This window comes from Engystomops pustulosus, chromosome 5, assembly GCF_040894005.1.
Source record: "Engystomops pustulosus chromosome 5, aEngPut4.maternal, whole genome shotgun sequence".
Taxonomy (NCBI): Eukaryota; Metazoa; Chordata; class Amphibia; order Anura; family Leptodactylidae; genus Engystomops; species Engystomops pustulosus.
Genome location: NC_092415.1, coordinates 108710242 through 108737753, shown reverse-complemented (window position 1 = coordinate 108737753; position 27512 = coordinate 108710242). Strand labels below are relative to the sequence as shown.

General features: G+C 43.9%; 1 protein-coding gene across 6 annotated transcripts in view; it reads left to right on the top strand.

Moving 5' to 3' along the window:
* LOC140133138 (uncharacterized) overlaps nt 1-27512 on the top strand; it is a 95369-nt gene that overhangs the window by 42408 nt on the left and 25449 nt on the right. For all 6 annotated transcript variants that reach the window (XM_072152883.1, XM_072152882.1, XM_072152879.1 and 3 more), the window contains 2 exons: nt 21521-21565; nt 24566-24673. In XM_072152883.1, coding sequence (XP_072008984.1) covers nt 21521-21565; nt 24566-24673 — 153 coding nt within the window. The remainder of the gene's footprint in view (nt 1-21520; nt 21566-24565; nt 24674-27512) is intronic.

Genomic DNA, 27512 nt, shown 5'->3' with positions numbered 1-27512 from the left:
AAAGGCAGTGTCAGCCTATGCATGTGCATAGGCTGTCACTGCTATTACACTGCAATATATCAGTATTGCAGGGTATTATCATGAACAAGCAATCACATGATTTCTTGTTCATATCCCATGGTGGAAACAGTGAAAAAGTAAAAAAGAAGTTATTCAATAAAAAATAAAGTAACAAATCAATAAAAATGCCCATAATCCCCGTAGCTAATAAAGAGACCTATGATGCTAAAAAAGTTTAGACTAAAAAAGTCTAAATCATAACACAAACCCCACATATATATAGTATCACCGCGTCCGTAACAACCCGTAGAATAAATGTAAATACTTATTGAACGCGCACGATGAACGTCGTTTAAAAAATAACTGTTAATAACCTGCCAAAAATTTTTTTTTACCTATTGAATCCCACAAAAAATGCTATAAAAAGTGATCAAAAAACTATATGTAAGTCAGTATGATACTGGTGCAAAGTACAACATGTCTGGCAAAAAACAAGCCATCAACCAGCTCTGCAGCCAAAAAAGTACTGACCCATAGAATAAAGATAACCTTTTCAACAATCGGGGATACCAACCCCAAAATGGTAACACTGGAAAAAGCATCTTATCCGGCAAAAAAAATGCTGCCACATGGCCCCAATAACGAAAAATCGAAATTTGAAATCATTGCGTTTTCAGATGGATTTACCACCTAAATAAATTGCTGAATGTCTGGATAATCTATTTTGACAGATTTTCAGAATTTGACTATTTTGGGGATTAATATAGTTTTGAATGAAATTTTACATATTTAGCATCAAAACACCCTATATAATCAACCCATTTTCAAATGTGCACCCCTCAAACTATCAGAAACAGATTTTAGGAAGATGGTACTTACATCAAAATGGAGGTGAAATTTAGAATGGTCAAAATTTGTCGGTTATACGTTCATTTAGCCCTAAAATTTACACATTTCCAAAAGATAAAAAGAGAGAACCCATCATACAATTTGTTCTGCAATTTCTCCCGATTAGAGACCCCCCACATGTGGCCGTGACTTGTTTTATGGGCGCACAGTGAGGCGCAGAAGTGTTCCAGTGTTACTATTTTGGGGTTGGTATAGCCCATTGTTGAAAATTTAGGAACTTGGGTCGATACGATTAAGGGGATACCATACATGTATATTTTTTCTTAAGTTTTTCTAAATTTGTCAAATAAAACCCTAATGTGGGAAAAATCTATCATTTCCATGTTGTCCCCCATGACGGCCCCAACTGGAGGATGGCCCTTGACCTCTGTAGGGACAGGAAGCAGAGAGGTTAAAAGCCCCTCCCCCGCACCCACACTCCAGTGGCTTCCTGTCCCTACACAGGGCAGGGAGTAGAGAGAAGTTTCTCTCCTCGCTTCCCATCAGTTGGGACAGTGAGGGGGGACACCATGGCGCGGGACCTATCCCTTACCCAGCACAGTTCCAGGCCTCAATCGGGTTGCGGCCCTTTCCTCTGCCCGCGGGGAACTGCGTTTTCTTCCGGCTCTGCCCGCAGCTCCTGGAGCCTACGACACCCGGAACATGTGATCCTGGCGCTCCCGCGCACTTCCGGTCGACCCCAGCGTCAACTTCCGGTGGAGTGACGTCAAAGCCGCGCGACCCGGAAGCAGGATCGCGGGGCGGTAAGTTTAAATTACTCTAGCGTGGTAATCGCGTTGATCTGAGGTCTAATCTTCGTTCCGGAGCACACCTCTAACCTGCGGCTTACGAGTTAAAGGTTCCCTTTGGTGATTTTCAGGTCAGGTCTTTGGCTTCAAACACCCTGATATGTACACCTGTGTATTATGCTGGCACATACTATGTTTTATTGCACTATATTCTGACATGGGCCACGTTTACCTTATAGACCCTGGTGGATCTCTCCTGGCTTACCGGTACCAGGTAAAATCCTACCCTTTAACCATTGCAGTGCTGATTTACAAGCCTTCAATTGTTATTATTACATTCTAGGCTGGCTGGTTACTGTAGTTCCTCTAGGAGCATGGAACCCTGCAATTTGGAGGCCTCAGGTCTGGACCTCATATCCCCACCTCCTGTGAGTAGTGGTTAAAGGGATAGGGTGGTGGGTCACCCGCACGTCCCGTTGTCAGAAGTCCGAAGTCAGATCATCTGTGTCTTCATCCTTGGCTGCCTTTGCCCCCCAGGAACCACCTCAAAAGCGCCAGAGAATAGTGGATTCATCTTCTGACCCCGCTTAAGACTCTGAAGGGGCTACGGTCAAGGATTCTTTGGAGCCTGATATGTTCCCTTCCACCTCTGCAAACAGGATGGAATCAAGATATCTGCTGGCCTCTGAAGACCTGGAGCCCCTCTTAAAGGCGGTGCGAGATACCCTGAAGATAGAGGAGGTAGAAGAGACGCAGTCCATTCAGGATGAACTCTTTGGTCTGCTCAAAGTCAAGAAGCGGCGCGTGTTCCCAGTCAATAATACTCTCAGGGATCTGATTCTGGAAGAATGGAGGGATCCGGAAAACAAAATTTCTCTTTCAAAAGAATTCAGAAATCGCCTTTCTTTTGATGAAGAAGCAGCCAGGCTATGAAACTCGGCTCCTAAGATGGACATCCAGGTCACTAAAATGACCAAGAAGACCGACTTGCCTTTTGAGGATGCTACCCAGTTGAAAGAAACGCTGGATAGAAAGGCAGACAGCTTATTAAAAAAGAGCTGGGAATGTTCCATGCTGAACCTTAAATCCAACATTGCTACAACATCCGTAGCTCGCACACTGTTCCACTGGGTAATGGAGTTGGAAAAGTATGTAAGGGATGGAACCCCAAGGGAGCTGTTACTTAATACCTTCCCGACCCTGAAAGCAGCCACAGCTTTCATTGCAGACGCCTCGGCGGAAGGAGTGAGGATTAGTGCTAAAGAAGGGGCTCTTTCCAACTCCGTAAGAAGATCCCTCTGGTTGCGCCAGTGGAGCGGAGACTTCAGGTCGAAGTCTAAATTGTGCGGCATCCCGTTCGAGGGGGAGTATGTGTTTGGGCCCGAATTGGACACCATCCTGGAGAGGGCGGCGGATAAGAAAAAGGGCTTCCCAGAATCCAGGACCAGTCTGAGGAAACCTTCCTTTCGTGACCCCAAAGACAGGAGACCATCCTTTAGGGGCAAGGGTAAACAAGGAAGGTGGAGCTACCCTAAAGGTGGAAGCGGCAGGGGGTTTCTGCTCAACCCCAGTAACTCCGCTCCGAGTTTCAGGAAGCAATGACGCCAAGGTGGGAGGAAGACTGTTGAATTTTCATCAGCAATGGAGCCGGATAACATCAAACCCCTGGATTCTGTCCATCCTCCAGGGCGGCTACAAGATAGAATTGACCGCTCTTCCTCCCACAAACTTCGTCCTTACCAGACAACCCTCTCGGGAGCTGTCGCTCCAACTCTGGACAGAAGTGCAGAAGTTATTAGAGCTGGATGTGATTATCCGGGTACCCCAGGAACATCAGAGAAGAGGACATTACTCTCCATTGTTCCTCATAAAGAAACCAAACGGGAAGTCCAGGATGATCTGCAACCTGAAAGGGCTAAACAGGTTTGTCCTCTACAGAAAATTCAGGATGGAGACCGTCTCTTCCGCTTCAGCTCTAATCCATCGTCAGGCGTTCATGTGTACAATAGACCTGAAGGACGCCTACTACCACGTCCCAATATACCCCAACTCGCAGAAGTTTCTCAGGTTCGCAGTCCTGTCACCAGAAGGCGAGGAAGCTCACTTTCAATACAAAGCCCTTCCCTTCGGGATATCTTCTGCACCGAGAACCTTTTCAAAGATTATGGTCGAGGTAGTAGCGTCTCTGAGAAAAGAAGGAATATCCATCATTCCGTACCTAGACGACCTGCTGGTAGTGAGTGCCTCAAGTCAGGAGCTGATTCTTCACAGGGATATCACCATGAAGACTCTTCAACGGCTAGGCTGGATCATCAATACAGAAAAATCCAACCTAGAACCGAGCATGAACGTGGTATTCCTGGGAGTTCTAATAGGCTCCACACGACAGATGTCTTTTCTCCCACCAGCAAAGAGAGAGAATTTAATTCTCCAGGTAAACACGTTCAAGAAAAAGAAGGGCTGCTCCATAAGAGAAGCAATGAGGATCCTTGGGCTCATGACTGCATGCATCCAGTGCGTGCAATGGAGCCAAAGTCATACAAGGACACTACAGAACTGGGTGCTGTCCTCTTGGGACAAAGATCCTCGTCACCTAAACCAAAAGGTGGAAATTCCCCTCTGTCTTACGATCCATAGACTGGTGGACAGATCCAGCAAACCTGGAAAAAGGAGTACCCTGGCATCCTTGGCCAGTGACACCTATACAGACAAACGCAAGTCAGTCGGGTTAGGGAGCGATTGTCGCAGGTCATCTTGTCCAAGGTCTGTGGCCGGATTCAGTGAAAACCTGTTCCTCAAATCATCGGGAGTTAAGAGCTGTTCTGGAAACCCTGAGGTCCAGCACACAAATGCTGAGAGGAAAGCATGTCAGGATTTTTTCGGACAACGTCACTATGGTGGCCTGCCTACGTCACCAAGGGGGAACCAAAAACCCGAGTCTCCTGGCACTCTCTTTTGGAAACTATACCACCAAGAGAATTTCTCTTCATTTTTACCACCACAGATATATAGAGAGTATTTACGTTGGCTCGTGCAAATGAAAATATTTTTCCAAAAAAACTTGCTTTGGCCCCTAAATTTCTTACTAAAAAAGTATCAAGGGGTGCTGTTGCCCAGACTTCTTGAGATGGCAGCTGCTATTCATGACACGGGTAATCTCCCTGCATCTATGCAGGAAGCCATAATAGTACTGATCTATAAACCCAACAAAAATCTGTTGCTGCCGGAGTCCTACCGCCCCATATCATTCCTGTGTACAGATGTCAAGCTCATCGCTAAAGGGCTTGCAAACAGGCTGGTGAGAGTTATTCTGGACCTGGCATGGAGATTAAACTGGCTTCATGCTGGGTAAAATATTCGCTGTCTATTTATGCACTTGCAGATGTCCCCGGAGGATGCCACCTGCAGTGCTATACTCTCACTTGATGCCAAAGCTTTTGACAGCATCGAGTGGGAATTTTTATGGGCTGTCAAGCGGAGGATGGGATTTGGGCCATATCTGCGTTGGGTACAACTTTTGTACGCGTAGCCTAAAGCCAGACTCGGGGTAAATGGAATCCTGACAAATCCATTTAAGTTGGGTAGGGGAACCTGGCAGGGCTGCCCCTTGTCTCCATTTCTGTTTGCCCTGGTGGTGGAGCCGTTAGCATGCAGTTAGGGCCTCAAGGGAAATTGGAGGGTTCAAGGTATGAACCACTGGAGGAACACATAGCATTATATGCGGACGACATATTATTATTTCTTGATGACGTACAGAATTCTTTATCTTCGTTCATGAGCCTCATTACGGAGTATGGTGGGTATTCTGGTATGCAGATAAATTAGGGCAAATCGGTGCTCCTCCCCTGGGACCCACTCCCTGGTGAGTTTGCGGGACAACTGTAGATTGTATTGTCCTTTTATGGATCTTGGGGTGTGGGGGTCGTCTGACCCAAAGGACTTAAAGGGCACCTACCACCACAAATCTACCTATAAAGGTAGATCGGGTGGTAGGTGAATCAATGGGACGTGAGGATAGCCCTTTTAAGGGCTAATCCTCACGTCCCCGCACTGTTTTATAAACTTTTATTACTTATATATGTTAATTTACTTATGCGGCTACCGGGGCGTGGAGTAGCCGCATCTGAGGTTACACGAGGCGGCTACTCCACGCCCCGGTAGCCACATTACCCCTCCTACTCACCATGTTCGGCGCGCAGCTGCTCGTAGCTGCGCGCCCTCGTCCGCCGATCCTGCCGTCTGCGCATGCGCAGAACAGCAGGCCCGCGCCTGCGCAGCCCCGGCTTCAGAGCAGTGACCGCGCAGGCGCGGGCCTGCTGTTCTGCGCATGCGCAGACGGCAGGATCGGCGGACGAGGGCGCGCAGCTACGAGCAGCTGCGCGCCGAACATGGTGAGTAGGAGGGGTAATGTGGCTACCGGGGCGTGGAGTAGCCGCCTCGTGTAACCTCAGATGCGGCTACTCCACGCCCCGGTAGCCGCATAAGTAAATTAACATATATAAGTAATAAAAGTTTATAAAACAGTGCGGGGACGTGAGGATTAGCCCTTAAAAGGGCTATCCTCACGTCCCATTGATTCACCTACCACCCGATCTACCTTTATAGGTAGATTTGTGGTGGTAGGTTTCCTTTAAGTGGCTATGAACCTCCAGCCAATGATTACTAAGGCTCTAGACACGGTAGATGTGTGGTGCACGCTCCCCCTATCTGTGGTTGGGAGGACGAATTTGAAAAGATATTGATGCTGCAGTTTCTTTACTTATTTCAACTCGCCAGTACAGATTCCAATGTCATATTTTTATTTAGGTATATTTCGATCTCTGATCTGGCGGAGAAGGGTGCCCTGGATACATTGCAAAGAGCAAAGGATGAAGGAGGGTTGGCGGTACTAAATCTGTATATTTGTACTTCCTAGCGACCCATTTACAACAGTTAAAGGGATAGGGACAACCCAATACCCTTAGCAGTGGAACGTCTCCTGTCATATTGTAATGGAGGAAAGCCCCCTCTCTACCTTCTGGAGATAGCAACCCAGATCCGTCCTCCAGAAGCGCTCCGTACGGTATCACTACGGATTTGAAGTATGGCGAAAGCTAAACAGATGTTGTGATTGGGAGGTTGCACAAAATTCACTCCATTATGGGGGAACCCAGCACTTCCCAGAGGTAGTCAAATTGCAGGAGGGAAGCCTGTGGAAGGCCAAAGGGATTCATAGGGCCGCACAGATGGTGTTAGATGATGCTGTAAAGAGCTTTGAACAGTTGCGTGAGGAGTTTCAGTTGCCACATACCATGTTTTATCGTTACTTGCAACTATGCTTTGAAATAGTCAGGACGTCCAGTTGACCATCAAACATCATCTGGTGCTTAATAGTCTCATCTCCCCAGGGGATAGTACAGGGGTTATATTGCTAATATATAACCAACTGCTAGGAGAATATCATAAAAAGTATCCACTAACAGTTCGTTCTAAGTGGGAAGCAGATTTTGGACCCCTGACAGATGAACAATGGACATCTATACTAGCCTGGACACCTGAATTGCCTCCAAGTGAGAAGCAGAGGCTTTCCCAATTATTCTTATGTCGCAGAACTTATAGGACCACTGTGTGGTTGCATAAAGTTGGAATAAGGAGTGATGACAATTGCCCTTGGTGTGGCTGTGAGGAAGCACAATTGCTACACATGTGGGATTGTCCCTCTCTGGTAACCGTTTGGAGGGAGGTGATGGAGCTGTTAAGGATAGTGCATGATGTGCAACTTCCTGCTACTCCTAATATATGTGTTTTGGGACTGGTGGTGGATGAGAGGGAAGGGAAGCTAGGGATATCCTGGATGCTGTTCCAGGCAAGGAAATTAATTGCATATCACAGTATCCAGGCTACCCCTAATAAGCAGGAATATATCAATAAAATGAATAAGATAATAAGGCTGGAGAAGGGAGTATATCTGAAGAGAAAGGCAGGGAGACAGTTTTAGAAAATAGGGGGGCTGTCGTTGGACTCACCCGGTTTACCGTCCGCATGTTTACGGATAAACCCATTCCCCAAACTGTAGTATGTTGTATCCACGGTCGGCACTCCGTAGTTGCTGATGTATTATGCTTAGTGTACATTCTTGAGCAATGACTACTGTACATTCACATTACAAATGGGGTAGTATATTTTGTCCTATGTATACCCTTGTGTAAATACATTGCCTCTCTTGATTGATGTATGTCATTTGCCATAATATTCATATATCAATGTCCAATTACGGTAAGCCGCATGACTCTTCCGGGGGGTGGGGGAGGGGATTGTTTTGTTTTTGTTGTGTGATTGTAAAATTTGAAAAATGGTCATTAAAAACTATTGGATTTTTTTTTTTTGAACGCACACCCCATAGTTTGCTACCCACTTTCTCCTGCATACATTAATATCTCACCTCACAAACTGCTGTATGGGTGCACTGGGGGGCTTGAAAGGGAAGGTGCTTCTATTGGAGGATTTTGCTACAACAGATTTCAGTCGTTGTGTCGCTGAGCCCCTAATATAGTAGGGCGGTAAAAACCTCAAGTTTATTTTTTTGTTTTATACACCAAATCGCATAGATAACATGCTACTTATGTTATATGGGTCACTATGGTTAGTGATATCCCATTTATATACCTTTTTTTTAATGTTTTACTTGTTCTACAAAATAGAAGCTAATTTGGGAGAAAAATTTCTTGATTTTGCATTGCCGTGTATGAAGCGGCGTAATACCGTATATACCGGCGTATAAGACGACTTTTGAAGACAGAAAAATCTTCTGTCTTCTCTGGGGTCGTCTTATACGCCGGTAATCGTCTTATACGCCGGTAATGACGGCGTATAAGACGATCGCGGTCGGATCGCGCTGCATGGAGAGGGCTCACGGGCTGAGCCCTCTCCATAGCTGGTAAGTCTTTGCTGCATATTGCAGCAAAGGCTTACCGGTAACACCCGCGATCGGTGCTAGCACCGATCGCGGGTGTTTTCACAGCGATGGCTGCCGGCAAAGCTGCCGGCAGCCTCAAAAAGATGCGCATGGGACATACTCACCGCGCCGTCTTCTTTCTTCTGCTAGGCGCCGCCATGTTTTTCCCCGGGTCGGCGCCTAGTATGACGTCAGCAGCGGCGCGTCATACTAGGCGCCTGCCGGGGAAGATCAATGGCGGCGCCCGGCAGAAGAAAGAAGACGGCGCGGACATCGGGGGAGCATCGGGGTGAGTATATGATTATTTTTTTTTAAATGCTGGGCTGTATACTACTGGGGGCTGGGCTGTATACTACTGGGGGCTGTGCTGTGTACTACTGGGGGCTGTGCTGTGTACTACTGGGGGCTGTGCTGTATACTACTGGGGGCTGTGCTGTATACTACTGGGGGCTGTGCTGTATACTACTGGGGGCTGTGCTGTATACTACTGGGGGCTGTGCTGTATACTACTGTATGCGTTTGAAAAGGGGTAGTCTTATACGGCGAATATATCTTAAACTCTATATTTTAAACAGGAAAGTAGGGGGGTCGTCTTATACACCAGGTCGTCTTATACGCCGGCATATACGGTATATATATTTTTTGGTTGATTTGAGCTGTTTTACAACTTATTTTTTGCAGTACAAGTTGTATTTTTTTATTGGTATCATGCAGGGGTAAATGTGACTTGTTGATCACTTTTTATGGTGTTTTTTTGTTTAGTTGGATGCGCAAATTTTTTATAAATATATATTATTATTATTATTTTAAGCGTTCACCATGGGGTTTTAGTAATGATTTTGTTTTATTGCATGGGTTGTTACGGACGTGGTGATACCTTTTTATATGTGCTGTTTGTGTGGTGAATTTCACGTTTTATTTTTTTTTTGAGAGTTTTACGCTATTTTGGACATTTATTCGACCTTAATTTAGTATAAGTTTTTATCAATTTTTTTTTTTTGTCCCTTACTGGGACTTGAACAAGTGATCATCTGATCCTATGTTCAAATTAATACGCTGCCATACTGGTGTATGAGAACAGTCCGATCCAGCAGGCAGTCCTGTGGTCCTTCAGTGGCATCCATACACATTTCACAATAAAGGTGAGATTCTCCTGTTTAACCCCTTGCCGCCGAAGCCACTTTTCACCTTCCTGACATGGCCCATTTTTAACATATTTTTGATTTTAACATATCCAAGGGATTTTGAAATCGCTTTCTTGTGACACTTTGTACTTCATGTTAGTTAAAAAATTCTGGTGGTTTGTTTTGCATTTATAGAAAAAAAAAAACAACAGATATTTGGTGAAAATATGGAAAAATTCTCAATTTTCGTAATTCAAAAAGTTCTACTTTTTCAAAACATAGTCATAACAGAAAACAAATTGATAACTAACATTTACCAAATGTCTACTTTATATGGACATGGACATAGGGCAGTGATGGCAAACATTTGAGAGACTGAGTGCCCAAACTGCAAACCAAAGCTAACATTTCTATCACAAGGTGCCAACACAGAAATCTAGCCCAATAGTGCCACTATAATACCACCTAACAATAAGACAAATAATACTGCCATATCATGAGGCCACCTTTACAACCACGTAAATAGCCTCATTCTAGTAATAAAGGCCGCTATAGAAAGGTTACCAATAATATTGCTATACTATGCTATACAAATATACCGCCATGTACTGGTTAACATTACCCCCATACAGTGACAGTAATCCTGAGTAGATGCAGGGAATTAGGGGACTGTGATAAGTTAGCTCGCCCATGCACCAAATTATTGCCATCTTTACCCCCTCTTTGTTTTTGCGTTTCCAATTTTTACTCCCCACCGTGAAAGAGCTGGTATTTAATATCCAATGCCCTGTACTGGGAAGTGGTAAAAAAAAAAATCCAAATGCAGTAAAATTGGTGAAAAAATTCCTTTGTGACATTTTCTTGTAGACTTGGTTTTTACCACGACATGTCTTCTTAATTCTGTGGGTCAGTACGATCACAGGGAAAATATATATTCATATAGGTTTAACCCCTTCCCGACATTTGACGTAATAATACAGCATGGCAGGAGGTGCGTTACCACAATTTGCAGTATTATCCTCCTGAACAGAGCCGGTACCAGAAGCGTGTAAGTTGTAACATACAGCTGGCACCCGTCTCTAGTACCCGCGATCGGAGTTTTCTCCGATTGTGGGCATTAACCCCTTACACGCCGCGGTCATGCATCCCATACGCCAAATCGGACCCAACCCTCCGGTATAAATGAAAAGAACAACACGCAAAAAATAAGCCCTAAACCAGATCTATCAACCGAAAAATATTAGCGTTATATCTCTGTAAAGATGGCGATACAAAAATAAATGAGATTTTCTCTGTATTCGTTTTTATAAAGTAAAATTGTAAAAATCTCTAAAAAAAAAAAAAAAACTATTTAAATGAAGTATCACCATAACTGTAGTGATCCATAGAATAATAATAATATGTTATTTTTATGGTACGGTGAAAGACCCCCAAAAAAATACAAGCAAAAAAAAATATCTTTTTTCCTACATACATTTAAGAGTTAATAAAATCTCATTGATGAGCTGATGACCCACTTAAATGAAGTATTTGTAAAGTGTGTCTAATGTTGCAAAAAATAAGCCCTTATTTGTCCACATATCTCAAAAAATAAAGATTGTATAGCCAATAAAAAGGGATAAGGCATAATCTGCTCTGAATGGCGCAGCTTCCATTCAATGTCCTGGCGTGTGCCCATACAGCAGCTTACCACCACATATGGGGTATTGTTACACTTAGGAGGAATTGGGTATCAAACTTTGTGGACAGTTTTGGTATTTTATCCACTGAGAATTTGTACATTTTTTTTAAAAACACATTCATTTCGCTAAAAAATGAAAATTTCAAAATTGCATCCGATCTTGTTTTATCCCCTGTAAAATGAACATTTTATAAATAATAAAAGGGTTAACAACCTTCATGGAAGTTGTTTTACATACATTAAGGGGTGTAGTTTTTATAATGGGGTAATTAATGGGGTTTTACTTTAAAGTGACTTGAAATCTAAGCAGGTCCTGCAAAAGCGTGATTTACAGTTTTTTGTGAAAATTTTAGAAATCGTACCTAAAGTTCAAAGCCCCATAGAATCTTACAAAAATGAGAAAATGCATAAAAAACCATGGATACATAAAGCAGACATTCGGTTAATGTTAGTTAGCAAGTTTTTTTTGCTAACTAACATTTTTTCCAAATTTTCACCAAATATCTGGGTTTTTATAAATAACCGCAACACATGCCACCAAAATTTTTCAACTATCATGAAGTACAAAGTGTCAAGAGAAAACTATTTCAAAATCACTTGGATATGTTAAAGTGTTCCGAAGTTATAACCACTTATAGTCAGACAGGGCAGATTTGAAAAAATGGACCGTGTCCGGAAGGGGAAAAGTGGCTTCCGCGTTAAGGGGTTAGTAATGTTTGTATACATTTACAAAAATGAAAACCTCCTGGACAAAAAAAAAAAAAAAATTATTTTGCCATCTTCTGGCGCTAATTTTTTTGGTGCTAACTTTTTCATTCTTTGGTGTACGGAGCTGTGTGTGGTGTAATTTTTTTGTGATATGAGACCATTTTGAGGACTGTACAGCCTTCTGACCACTTTTCATAACATTTTATTATATGTTGCAAAATGGCAAAATAGTGCCATTTTCAACTTTGGATGCTATTAGATCAAATGTTGACACTAAATCTGACACATCTAAAATATTATTTGATATTTATTTGATACACATATTTGATTAAATCAAATATGACACGAGGGGGCGTGGCCTGCCGTCGGAGGAGTAGGACGCATCTCTCCAGAGCGGCATCCACAACTATCCCCTTCTGGCATGGTTAACAGGAGAGCCAAGAGAACCCCTGCAATCCCTGAGCAGCCTCCTGGAGGTATCCACCGCCTCATCGCCCACCGCGGCTGCTGCCGACACAGAGCAGGACCGGGCACCACCAGTAAGTCCCCCCAACACATCGGAGGGGCCCCCGCAAATTAATCTAGCGGAGCCATTCCCCCCTTTACCTTCTAGGGGCTCCGATGTAGGACCGGCTCTTCCTCCTCGTGCTCCCCCACCTCGTGGCCTCCCTCCACGCACAGAGCACCCTCTCGCTCCCCACAAGCCTCCAGAGATGTCCCCTCTCCCACCTGTGCAGCATCAGAAGACGATTGGGACTGGAAGGCCCACATCAGAGCTATTCCCACTAAGCTTGAAATGGATGGGCTCTTAATGAGGCTGGAAGAATCACACAAGAGGGATATTGCTGGCTTAAAGCAAGTAATTCTACATATTGGCCACAGGGTGGCCGAGTCTGAAACAGTCCAGGAGAAAATACTGGAACGGCTAGATTCTCACTCACAAGTTCTACAAGAACATGCAGCCCATATTACTGACATTTTATCTCATTTAGAAGACATTGAGCACCGGCACCGTCAAAACAATTTGAGAATAAGGGGGGTGAGTGAATCAGTCAAACCATCTCAATTGGAGCAGTGGGCTCAAGCATTCTTCTCAGAACTAACAGGCAAAGCGTCCTCATCTCCGCTTGAAATTGACTGCATACATCGTACTCTCGGGCCCAAACCATCCGACCCAAACCGCTCTCGAGATATTATTTGCCGAATTCACTTCTAGAAGGAGAAAGAAACTATTCTCTGCAGAGCTAGGGACTTAAATGAGGTCTCCTTACAGGGCTCCAAGGTGGTCGTGCTCCCTGACCTGGCGAGACGAACTCTTCAACTACGAAAGGCACTGTGACCTCTCCTGGCTGAACTGAAAGCAAAGGACATTCCTTATAGTTGGGGCTACCCCTTCCAGCTCATAGCTAAGAAAAACTTATTCAGATCTCTAGGCACCTTTTGAGCTCCCGCTAATATCACTCCCAGACTGGCCGACTCAGCTCCGGTCCTTCCGGAAAAGCCCTAGCAAGCCTGCTGACCGCTCCTCTGAAACCTGACCGTTGGACCTCTTGATGGACTGACCTGTCTACCATAAGTATCTTGTAATATGCCTTACTGTTCTTAGTTCCTTAAATACTAGCTATTTCCTATCTAAACTCTTCTACGTTGGATGCCCTGTAGTTAGGACCTCTCCTAGGTCACTGTGTTGTCAGCGGGGCCGGGGGCTCTGCCCCACCATCTACCGCTCTTTCCCCAACTAGGGCAGTGGTGCTAGCCGCCACATAACTTAGTTTGATTGGGTACCCTATAGCTCTCAGGCTGTATATGTTTGTTTTATTTTGTATACCCCTCCATTCCCCCCCCTTTTCCCCTTCCCATCCTTCCTTACCTCCCCCCTGGCTGTCTCGTGGGTCACTCACCAGACTCTGTTACCTACTCACTTCTTCATGACAGTCTTAACATTTTGTACATTCAACACTAGGGGCCTCAATAAACCTGAAAAGAGAAGCCAGATTCTCTATAGACTCCACAAGAAGAGAATCATGGTAGCCATGTTCCAAGAGACCCATTTTAAAGCCGACAAAATCCCGCAATGTGTTAGTAAATTTTATCCATCCTGGTACCATGGCCCCCACCCCTCACAAAAAGTATGTGGAGTATCTATTGCCTTCCATAAGTACTTCCAGCCCAAGGTGCTAACTACGGAAGTAGACCCAGAGGGCAGATTTCTTTTTCTCAAAGTTGATTTCATTGGCAACATTGCTGCAATTCGTAGGCTAAGACACCCCATGCTTCAACTAAAATTGATAGTTTGTGGAGGGTTCTACACCCTGGTGTCAGGGAATACAGTCATCACTCCTTTTCCCACAATAGTCGGTTGGACTACCTATTTGTCTCTCACTCTCTGTTGGACAGAGGCCCTAAGAGTTCCATAGATAACATCCTATGGTCCGATCATGCTCTTGTTTATTGATGGTTAGGAAGCATAGGTAGACGCTCGAAAGAATTTTCATGGCGACTTAACGACAATCTCCTGAACGACGCACTGTGTACAACAGAGGTCAGAGATACGGTAGCTAAGTTCTTGACAGACCACGCCTCATCTCAGTTACCCCCCTCCCCCAGTCCTATGGGAGACGTTGAAGGGAAATATTAGGGGAACCTTTGTCTCACGGAGCCCGTCTCAAGAGGGAAAATTCTGCCAAACTGCTCTCCCTGTTTTCAGAATTAAGCGTGAAAGAATCCTCGAACAAGACCTCCCCTCTGGATGTCACCTGGGCCGAAATTTCCGCTATTCGTCACCAGATTCTCCAAATTCTAGACCAAAGAAGCCTCTGTTTCAGAGACAAAATAAAGAAGGATTACTATGAATATGGTGACAAATGCGGAAAGCTTCTTGCCAAAGCGCTTCACCCGCGATCCTCCCAACCCCCGATCATCTCTCTTAACTCCCCTCAGGGTGACACTATCAATTCCCCCGCCGGGATTCTACAGGAGTTTAGGAATTACTATGCGGCTTTCTACAACCTAAACCCAGCCCCAGATTCAGAACTGCAGACTCCAATAAACAGCGGGATTTCTGCCTACTTAGATAAGCACCCACATAGGAAGATCCCCTCTGATTCCGCCTCCTCACTAGATAGCGATTTCACCGAGGAGGAGACCATGTTTGTAATAAAAAATCTTAAAGTAGGAAAGAGCCCGGGACCAGACGGGTTCACCCCTAGGTTCTATAAAGTCTTCGGCGATCTTAACTGATTTCTTCAACTCTATCTCACACAGCTATCCCTTCTCTCCCCAAACACTAAGGGTAATTCCGAAACCTGGTAAGGATCACAAAATTTTTAGTAATTACAGACCTATCTGTACAGGTCTATCAATATTGACGTCAAAATGTACGCCAAAATCATAGCAACCTGTCTCTCCCCTCTCATCCCTGACCTCATACACCCAGATCAAGTTGGTTTTGTCCCGGGTCGTGAGGCGAGAGATAGCCAAAGTTTTTATCGTGTTATCTCCTCCTGGGCGCTCAGGGATTCCCCCTATGTCTATTAACAGTAGATGCCGAAAAGGCCTTCGACAGAGTCCATTGGGGGTTCCTCGACGCTGCGCTCAGAGGAGTGGGCTTGGGCCGTCGCACAAGGGAGAGGATCATGGCTCTTTATAGAGGCCCGTCCGCCAGTGTCGGAGTCAGCGGCTCCCTGTCAGCCCCCTTCCCCATCTGCAACGGCACTCGCCAGGGGTGTCCTCTTTCACCCTTCTTATACACCCTGGTTATGGCGCCTCTGGCGTGTGCCCTGAGGAAAAATCTGGCGATTCGGGGGGTCAGGATAGGGGGTAGAACTCACAAACTGTCGCTCTTTGCCGACGACCTACTTATGTATGTCACAGACCCCGCTAACAGTTTCCCCAACATCTTGAAAGAATTCGAGGAATATAGTAAAGTCAGTAACTTTAAGGTTAATATAAAAAAATCCGACATCCTCAATATCTCCCTACCCGAAACAGTAGTTTCCTCCCTACGCTCCTCCCTTCCTTTCTCCTTGGCTAAGGGCCATATAAAATACTTGGGAGTGCAGATTCCATCTGATATTGGACGCCTATTTGACCTCAACTACGCCCCCCTACTTAGATCACTAGAGACAGACCTCAAGTCTTGGAGCTACTTATCGCTCTCGTGGTTTGGCAGAATAAATTATCTTAAAATGGACTCGCTACCTAAAATCCTATACTTTTTCCAGACGATCCCACTAGATCTGCTGAGATCTTTCCTCCAACGCCTCCTGACCAGACATAAAGAGGACGGGGGGGGGGGGGGGGATGCAGGACTCCCGGACTTTACCTGCTACTATAGAGCATCTATATACAAGGTGGTCCTTGACATTGCTTCGCAAAATAAGGACAAACTATGGGTTGGTATTGAGAGTGCTTTCCCTAAACCTAGCTATCTACCTGGTTTGTTCTGGTTACCCCCCAAAACTAACTGGAAGCTCTTACGAGTTTCCCCCTTGTCGGGGGTCTTAAAAGCCTGGAGTAAGTTTGCAACTAAATCCAAGGTAACTAACATCCCCGGCCCACTATCTCCTGCCAAAGACTTCCCGGGCCTTCCCCAAGTGCTCGCATCCTCCCCACTCCTGGAACCTATAGACGGGAGACCCCGGAAAATTATTGATCTCATCTCTGCTACAGGAATACGCCCCCTCACTGATATATTAGGCGAGAAAAGAAGCTACCCAGGGGTATGGCTCCACTACCTACAACTGAGGAGCTATTTGTCTTCCCTGACTCCCACGGAGTGTTTTTTCAAGGACCTAACCACATTTGATAATTTATGCTCTAAACAAATTGTTCCATCGCATGGTGTGTCTTTCCTCTACAAGATGTTATCTGATACCAATACCGAGGACCACCTCTTGCCGTACATGTCGGTGTGGGTAGAGGAACTAGGGGAGAATTTTGCCAAGGAATCATGGGAGAAATCCCTAATCATCACCCACAAAATGTCCATTTCTGGCAAAATACAAGAAACTAACTACAAGATCCTTATGCGCTGGTACAGAACCCCAGTGCACCTCCACAACATGTTTCCATCTGTTTCGCCAACATATTGGCGTTGCCACTCCGCTCTAGGAACCATGCGCCACGTCTGGTGGGACTGTAAGGTTATAGCCTCCATCTGGTCAGCCGTCTGGGACCTTTTATAGGGACATTTGTGGAGCTTCTGGGGATCTCACACCTGCTATCGCGCTACTCTCAATGCTCCCAGGTCGCCTCCACGACATTAAGAAAGGTATTTTAAGACACTTTCTCGTGGCCTTCAGGTTGGTGATCCCCAGACTCTGGAAGTCTACGACTCCCCCTACCCGGTTGATGTGGGTCGAGGAGGTAGATCGTATCTGTCATATGAAAGAACTCGTGCGTCGGATGGCAACCGGATGGAGACCTACTTCTCCACCTGGTCAAAATGGACCCAGTGGAGAAACTCGGATTCGCTCACTATATGGCTTACAGGTGACCCCTGATAAGTGAGGCATTTTTCATCTTTCCGATACATTCATATCTTTTCTTCTTTTCTTAATGACCCCGCAGAGTCAGGGGGGCCTCCCTCTCCTCCCACCCCCCACTTTTCCTCCCTCCCCTCCCATCCTTCCCCACAAACCCCTTTGCCCCAGTTCATACTTATTACCTATTATTGCAAAAAGGTACCTTGAGTGTCTACATTTGCGTTATTCACCATTTCTCATGACTGCATTATGGGGCTGCGACCAGAATATCCTGACCGCCATGTAGGTCAGAGGGTACTTGCACTTTGTTTGTACTGTTAATACTACTGTCACTTTTACTTGCAATTCTGTTTTTCAATAAACTTTTTTTATTTAACCATAAATCAAATATGACACTAAAATTGTGTTTCTAGGTTCCAGGGTTCAGGAGATATCAGAATTTGAAGTGTGCCCTCCTTCAGCCCCCCGGCTGAAGGCAGAATGTAGAAGGGGCTGCAGGAAATAATTGGCTACAGTTTGCAGAATTGCAGAAGTACATGCAAGCTCTGCATTTGTAGCTGAACTTGTGGGAAGGGTGATGGAATGGTGCTGTACATATTTATATCATTTAACAATGTTTGTTGTAATTTATCTGCTTATTTTATAAAGAAAAAACATACTTTTATATTCAACTTACTAGTGCAGGCTGAATGGCTCATATAAATCTCAGAGGCAAAGAGTGGTTGCATTGTCCCTCAATATAAGCCCTTTACTCCCTAAAGCAGAGATCGGATTAACCCCTCCACAAGCGAGACTTTTACGCACCGTAATACTTTTTGAAATGTACGCCAAGCGTCCAAAAATAAAATTACTTTTAACTGTGATTGGGATGACTAAGGAGCTGCGGTTCTTCTATGTCCTGCGTCCTGACAGCTCGGTACACACACACACAGCCGCTGCTGAGAGTAAATGGAGGAGCTGTGGAGTTAATGTGGAGGTGCAGCTGACCTCTTTTGTATGTGCCTGAGGCAAGAACAGCGCAGCACCCAGACGCCCAAATGACCTGATGGTTTTACTGTCTGGGTCAAGTGGATGGAGCTACCAAAACCCACGCCCATTCTACATGCGTTGTCTCTGGAGTATAGTTGTTGTCAAGTCTACAGTCAAGTCTTTCACAGTAGTAGAAAATAAACAGTGATGAATAATTTGTGTTCAAGGGAAAAGAAGAACACTTAAGTCTTTCACAGGCAACACTAGTCCAGGTTTGGACGGTTTACAGTTTGAGATATATCGTAGGCTGGGGATGTCTTGTTGCCGAGGCTGTTGTCGGTGTTCAGCACTGGGATATATATAGGGAGTCTGAGTAGCTCCATGAGGGAGACCCTGATAGTATTAATCCCCAAAAAAGATAAAAATCTACTTGAGAGGGATTCATACAGGCTTATATCACTATTGAACGTCAAGATATTAGCCAAGGCTTTGTCATCAAGGCTACAGGGAGTAATTTGTGAACTTATTCACCCAGACCAAAATGGGTTTATTCCTGGCAGACTCTTATCGACTAAGCTCGAGTGACTTTTTATGGATCTCCAGCACGGCCAGGGGGGTGGGAGCCACTCCATCCTGTCGTTGGATGCAGCAAAGGCCTTCGGTTTTGGAGATAAATACATCTCATGGATTAAAGTACTTTATAGTGGCCCTACGTCTAGGGTGATGGTAATTGGGATAATATCTGAAGGATATTTCCCCTCTTTATTTGACTTATTCATTGAACCCCTTGCTTGCCTAATTAGAGCTGATGTATTAGGATTTGGATGTGAAGGAGAGGCAGACAAAATTCTGCTATACGTGAATGACATTCTTTTATGTTTTGGGGAATCAAATAAATCAATACCAAAAACCATAAAGGTTATTCAGGAATTTGGGGCTAGATCAGGTTTAGAAATTAACTGGCACAAGTCAGTGTTGCTCCCACTGGACGGGACTCTCGAGGATGAACGATATGGTCTGTCTGTACTGGAACCACATCAGAGTATTAAGTATTTTGGTTTACAGATACCAACTGATCCTAAAAAATGTACTGGTCTTCATTTATTGCCTCTTATAGCCAAGATTAGATCCAAAATATCCATCTGGATAAAATTGCCTATTTCAAAAATGGACAGAATTGGGTTGGTGAAGATGGTAATCATACCCCAGCTATTATACGTTTTCCAAGCCTCCCCAGTTTGGATAGAGGATAAGCTTTTTTGACTAGTAAAGAGATTGGTAAACAAACTCATGTGGGGCATAAAACATGTACGCATCAAGATAAAATATTTATACTAAAGTATTTAAGAAGGGGCCTACCAATACCCAATTTTAAACTTTATTTTCTTTCTGCCAAGGTCCTCTCCATAAATAAGTGGAAAAACCTTGCACCAACATGTAAAATCAGTACGGTGGTAACTAAAATGTCACTATTTGAGATTTTAGAGTCGGGCAGCTCGGACTTGGTCTATTTAAGGGGATCACAATATGTCACCTTCTAAATGAGAGTTGGAAATCCCTTAGAAAATTCGGTGTTATATCAGGTGCTTTAATATGTACACCTCTATGGCATAATAAATATTATGGGGAGTTTTTGAAACTGATAGACACACAGATATGGGAATCACTGGATACCACAAAAGTAGAACATTTATTCAAAGATAAAAACATACGGCCAATCCTGTCATTTCACACAGCATGTGCTGTCTCTAGCACTTGGAGTGATTTTTCCTCAAAGTTCAGGGTGTCAGGTTTTTGGTGTTCTGTATTCCCCAAATTTCAATATCCTGGCCTATCATGTTGCTGCCACCAGCAGAATTTCATTGTGCCACTCTCTGGCCTCTTCCTGCTGCTACTGCTGCCGCCACCTCCACACTTTTGTGTCACTCTGTGGCCTACCACGTTGTTCCCACCTCCATAATTTCTCACTGTGCCACTGCGGTGTACTCATGCTGCTGCCAACTGACTGCTGTCTCCCTGGAACACCCTGTGATTTCCATTTTGCTTTTTTCACCCTCCACCCCTTCAATTCATCTGTCAGAAGGAATGAAGAGCTTCAGGATTGATTGCCAAAAGCAGGAGTTGATACAGAGCACAGAGGACATGCATATATCCCATTTACTGGTCATCCCTGTTCTGGATAAACTCCTGTTTGTTTTTTGGCTTTAGCAATACTGATGGATTATTGACCGATTGAAAGCGGACACTGACGGACGAAATGAAGGGCAAAATGATCAGTGACGTCAATGCAAAATAACTGCTGACACCCTCTCCACTCTTTTGGGGGGTTTCTACATGTATCCGCGTTTAACAGAACAGGTTCTGTTGTTGTCATCTATGGAACCATCTGATGTCAGTGTAAAAAGAGTGCACTCTTTGATGTTATAGTGGGATCTTGGCCCTCAGCTCAGTCCTTTCGAGCTGGCACAGATGTTACCTTGTCAGGCTGCGTTCCCGCTTCACCTATTTGGTCAAGTTGGCCCCTGTAAGTGGCCATGGAATTGAAGAGTGAAGTGATTCTAAGAGCGGCGGCTGTCACGTGCGTGTCATACTATGCTTTCTATGAATATTTGCGCATGGCACAACGTTCTACAACACCCTACAGGCTCTCTGCAGTCAGGAAATACCTGGTTTTAACGTGATTCGACATGATTTGATTCGGGTTGAATTTTTTTTTTTTTTTAATCGCTTTATTGGAACAGAAATGAAACAGTGCAACCTCACAAAACAAGGATCATTAGCTGAGGTACATCAGATATAACAACATATATCTTTACACTCTGTGACTGATTTTTAGAAATGAACATGAAAAGAACAGAATATCTTTGAAAACTGCTGAAGAAATGTTATGTTTCAAAATCTGAGTCTTTGTCATTGAGGAAAATGTATTTATGAAATGTTAACACATATTTATCTGTACTGGTGTATGCTTTTTGTTCCAGCGTTCTGCATATGAAACTCAGAAAAATAATATCTTACAATACATGGTAAGAGCCTCTTCTACTATATTACTATATAAAAGTTACTATACTTCCTATTAATATAGGTAAATATCCTATGGTAATGCATAAGATGGGGTTTGGACCCAGATTTACGGCATATACTAAACTGCTATACTCTTCCCCCAAGGTCCGAGTGAGAGCAAATGGCAACATTTCTCAGGAATATTACTTGGAGAGAGGCACTAGAGATGCCCTTTGTCATCCTTTTTGCCTTGGCTATTGAGCCGTTAGCAAGTCTTATTCGACGGGCTCCTGATATTGTTGGATTTCGTAGAAGGAGATTGGAAGAAAGAGTGTCTCTATATGCAGACAACATGCTTATCTATTTGGGACATGTGGAGTCTTCTCTAAATCCAGTTATGAATATAATTAGATCCTTTGGCCAAAAGTCGGGGCTTAAAATAAATTGGGATAATTCTGTGATTTTGCCAGTTGACTCCCTGCCTGATTCAATAAGGCTGGAAGAGACATGTATTCAGCGTGTACAGTCATTCAAATACTTGGGCGTGATAGTGTCTAAGAGACCACAAGATTATTTACATCTTAATATTCAACCGCTTCTTGAGCGTACAGGGACTGTAGGGCCTCTGCATGGGGCAAGTTGCTCTTATCCTTGATAGGTCACTGTAACCTTATAAAAATGATAATAATGCCACAATGGCTATACTACTACACAATGCGCCGGTGTGGATACCCCTTATATACTTTAGAAAGCTAGACAGAATATTTAGAACACTACTATGGAAGGGAAAACATGCGAGAATCAGACTAGAAACACTACAGAGAGGTAAAGAAGAGGGCAGGTTGGCGCTCCCCAACGCCTGGATTTACTATCTGGCTTCACAACTACAGCACATGAAGGGCTGGGACAGGGAAGAGCAATTAGGATCGGCAGGTAAGCTGATAATAGAGGGATCACCATGGAAACTTCCAATACACCTCCTAGAAATTTTAGATGGACACAAACAGTGGAAAGACGCTCCGACAATTCAGTTATTATACAAGGTATGGGACAGAGGGAAGACATGTGTGGGTTTTTCGGGATGGACCAAGCATACCCCAATATGGCACAATGCCGATTTTCCAGAACTGCAAAAACTTAACAGGATTGACAATTGGTTGACAGCAGGAGTAGTGAGAGTTGACAAAATACTAGAAGATGGGAGACTTAAACAGTTTGACCAACTGCAAGAACAATATAACATCCCCCATCGTTCCTTCTACCAATATTTGCATGGACCACTCAATTTAAAAATGAGGTCAGAGAAGTGGGATCCTTTCCTGTGATAGGACTATTGGGACAGGCAGAGAGCACAAAAGGGCTCAACTCAGCTATGTACAATCTACTACTTGGTAAACATTTGGAGAAGTCCCCCTTAACAGTGAAAAACAAATGGGAAGCAGATGTAGGACCACTATCTGAAGAACAATGGAACAATATCCTAGAAATGACACCAACTGTCTCTCTCAGAGATGCACAGGTACTCACAGCTCCTGCTGATTCATAGAGCATATTAGTCACCGGTTGTCCTGGAAAAGATAGGGGCATGGGACACATCAAAATGCCCCAAATGTGGGGTGGAAGGGGCAGATATAATACACATGTTTTGGAGATGTGTTAAAATCAGGCCATTCTGGAATGCAGTATTAGAAAAAATAAGGAAGGTATGCTCCATAACCCTTCAGGTCTCCCCAATTACGTGCATCCTAGGTTGGCTTGAGGATTCATGTGAAGGCAATGCACTGACACTGTTGCAAGACTATTATGTCAAGCCCGAAAAATTATTGCATCACACTGGATCCAACCCACTGTCCCTACCATTACAGAATTTTGCACAAGAGTAAATAACTATATTAGACTGGAAAGAGTGGTATATAAAAAAGAGGGGTACTTAAGAAGTTTGATGCTGTTTGGGGTAGTTGGATTTCTACTCCAGGTTTGCCATCTGGAGCTCTGCTTAGAGATGTCATGATCCACATCTAGAACTCTGGGGGGGGGGGGGGGGAACAAGTCTTACACACACACTAGGACCCTATTAACACTCCCGATGCCCTTCTTGGAACATTTCGATCTGCAGGACAGATCGTTATGAGCCCTACAAGTTGGTATTGGGAATGAATAATATCCCTGGTATGGGAATCCTGATAAAATATATGCCGCTGCACTGCTTCTCTTGACTGGGAGGGAGGGGAGGGGGTGTTATTGTTGTCTGTATTGTATGTAAAATTGTGTCCTGCAATGTTCACGTTATGTTTGTAATTTTCTGTTATGAAAATGGAAAATGAAGTTGGTGGTTAATAATAATTACCTGATTTAAAAAAAATATATAGGTAAATATCCTAAACTATAGGCAGTGATGGTGAACCTTTTAGAGACCTAATGCACAAACTACAAGCCAAATCCACTTATTTACCACTTTATAAGTGCCTACATTGCTTTTAAGCAGTAACTTATTGCTACCTGTTCTTCCACATCTTTTAATTGTAGCAACCCCCTGAGGCCACCAATACAATTGGAAGAAGGAGGGCAAATTCAGACTCATTATAGCTTCTCTCCAGGGTCTCTCTGTAGAGGAAGAATAGTGGGTCCAGCAGGAAGACCTCCAAAGATATTGCAGTTCTGTCAAAACCTTCTCTCTTTTTCTGCAGTTCCAAACAGCCAATGAAGTCTCGCTTTATAATAGCATTGGGAGCAGCATCTCTTAACTTGCCTGGGACTGCAGGAAGATTTGGTGGATTTGGTCAGATTTGGTGAACTGGGGCAATGGTCTGAGTGCCCACAGAAATGGCTCAGAGTGCCACTTCTGGCACCCTTGGCATAGGTTCGCCACCACTGCCATAGGGCATAAATCATGTGTTTGAATAGGTTTTTAAAATACCTCAGTAAATATTTTTGAATGTTTGTTGGAAAAAGAGAATAACAGGTTGTCCTTGTGTAGTATTTTAATGTTGTATTTTTTTATTGTAATGTTTTTTTCCCTAAAGGAAACTCTTGTGATTGCATCCCAAGAAGAGGCAGAGCTTGTGCAGAATCTGACTGAGGAGTTGGAAGTCGCAATAAATGTGTACAGTTTATGCACAAAGCCAAAATATGTATGTACATTTTTTTCTCTGTTTCCTAAACCACTTGGTAACCAACCTGTTTTGGCCCTTAATGAAATGGAATTTTTTCTATTTCTTCAAGTAAGAGCCATACGTTCTAACTGTATGATGGCTTGTTCTTTGGATCAGTCGTAGTATTTATTGCCATCATGAGTTACACTACTTACAAACAGTTAAAGCTAGTTTTGGGTGAAGTTTTGGAAGGAACCTAAAATGCCCTCTAAAGGTGGTCACACATTCAAGCTGCTACTTCCATTGAAAGAAATCAACGTTTCATTATGCTAAATTTCAACACACTTGTACATCCTTAGAATAGCCACAATCTTCTTTACCCTTTCCCTGCCAGGTGTTTTTGGCCAAATCAATTTTTACAATTTTGACATCTACAAATGAAACTGAAATTACTACATTAAGTATCAAACCCTAACAAACCACAGGTTAAACCATGACTAACAACGTAATGTAAGAGTTCAAAACACGTAGGTCTGCATTTGGATTATGTCCCAAGTACCTATTTTTATCATGAAATAATAAATGTGAGGTTTTGATTGCATGCTCTGGAGTGGCGGATACAATCCTTGTTTTGTTTGCAAACCACATATTTTCTGCCCCTTTTTCAAAAGTGCATTAAGGAGTTTTATAGGAATAGACACCTTTGTGCAATTCTGACTCAGAGTAACATTTTATAGAAAAATGGATAAAAATTACTTTGGGGAAAAAATGTGCCCCAAACAAAAAAAATGCTTCACCTTAGTATCAAGTTGTACAGTTCATGGATACCTCATCAAAAAATCACTAAAACCAATAACCAAAAATCAGCTTTTCAGCTAGAAATTTTAGGATTGTTACTGCTTGTTACTGCTTATATAGTAATTAAACAGATTAAAAGGTACAGTATTTTTCGGACTATAAGGCGCACCATCAATAAATGCCTGCTAAAACGTCTAGGTTCATGTATAAGGCGCACCTGATTATAAGGATGAATGACCAACAGTTCAAGGCAGCTGTTGTCTGTAAGTCCGGTTCATATATAAGGCGCACTGGACTATAAGGCGCACCTTTTGATTTCTGAAAAAAAATCAAAGGATTTTTAGTGCGCCTTATAGTTCGAAAAATACGGTACCCCTAAAATCTTTATATTTTTTTGAAAGCGGACAACCTGGTGATTGTCTTGATGAACAGTTGACAGTCTGTATCACTCATATGCAACTTTGCGTCAAGCACAAATTATTTTTAAATGCACAAAAGCATTTTTACATAAAACTTGCATCAAAGTGGAGGTTTACGCACATGTCAGTAACACAGGTAGAAGTGGCATTTAGTACCTTGCATGGGACAATGATCTGGAGGATTATAGTATGACTTTAACCGGCCATGGTTTATCACTGTTGAATTCACAATTTGATGTCTTCAATTCTATGCAGCATATCTCCACGCTCTGCCCATAAAATACCAAAGTCCCTTACATTCTAATGTCACCTGATAACAATGCTTCTAAAATATATATACCCCTCAAACACAACTGACCTCACTGTCCCCTACATAGAAAATACACTGTGTGTGGCCTCCTAATGTATTATTATATATATATACATCTGATTACATAGAGCACCCCCTGATTAATTATTACGTATATATTTTATACAGATCTCTTAATTATTATAGAGCCCCCTAAGTCTGTGTTCACATAAGACCTTAACATTGTGTTTTAAAATCTTAAAAAAATCATATTGCACAAAACTAATCACCAAATGCATACCTAAAAGTTAATTACGTAAGCAATAACATTTTTCCTTTTCAACATTTAGTATTGGACATTAACAAAGCCAAATATGTTTTTACTTAAAAGATGCAAATGTGTCAAAATACAGTATAAATGCATGGGGGCATGGGCTGGCCATATATTGGGGGGGGGGGCATAGGCCTGGCCATATACTGGGGGGGGGGGGCATGGCCTGGCCATATACTGGGGGGGGGGCATGGCCTGGCCATATACTGGGGGGGGGCATGGCCTGGCCATATACTGGGGGGGGGGGCATGGCCTGGCCATATACTGGGGGGGGCATGGCCTGGCCATATCCTGGGGGGGGGCATGGCCTGGCCATATACTGGGGGGGGGGCATGGCCTGGCCATATACTGGGGGGGGGGGCATGGCCTGGCCATATACTGGGGGGGGGGCATGGCCTGGCCATATACTGGGGGGGGGGCATGGCCTGGCCATATACTGGGGGGGGGGGGGGCATGGCCTGGCCATATACTGGGGGGGGGGGCATGGCCTGGCCATATACTGGGGGGGGGGGGCATGGCCTGGCCATATACTGGGGGGGGGGGGGCATGGCCTGGCCATATACTGGGGGGGGGGGGCATGGCCTGGCCATATACTGGGGGGGGGGGCATGGCCTGGCCATATACTGGGGGGGGCGGGGCATGGCCTGGCCATATACTGGGGGGGGGGCGGGGCATGGCCTGGCCATATACTGGGGGGCGAGGGACTGGCTAGCTATATACTGGGTGGAAGCTCTTTCCCACCCTAGGCTTGTACTTGAGTCAATAGGTTTTCCCAGTTTTGTGTGTTAAAATTGGGTACCTTTGTTTATACTTCAGTGTATGGTAATTATAAACTATATAAAGCCCCCAAGCAAGTTTAATTAATATTTGGTCCCTTTATACAGACTCCTGCGTTTGAATATATACGATACCCCTATACACCCCTTCCCAATTAGATTACATTCTGCCCTCTGTTAGTATATTTAGCATAGTATCATAGTTTTTATGGTTGAAAAAAGACACATGTCCATCTAGTTCAACATAGGAAAGGAAGGTTTCGGA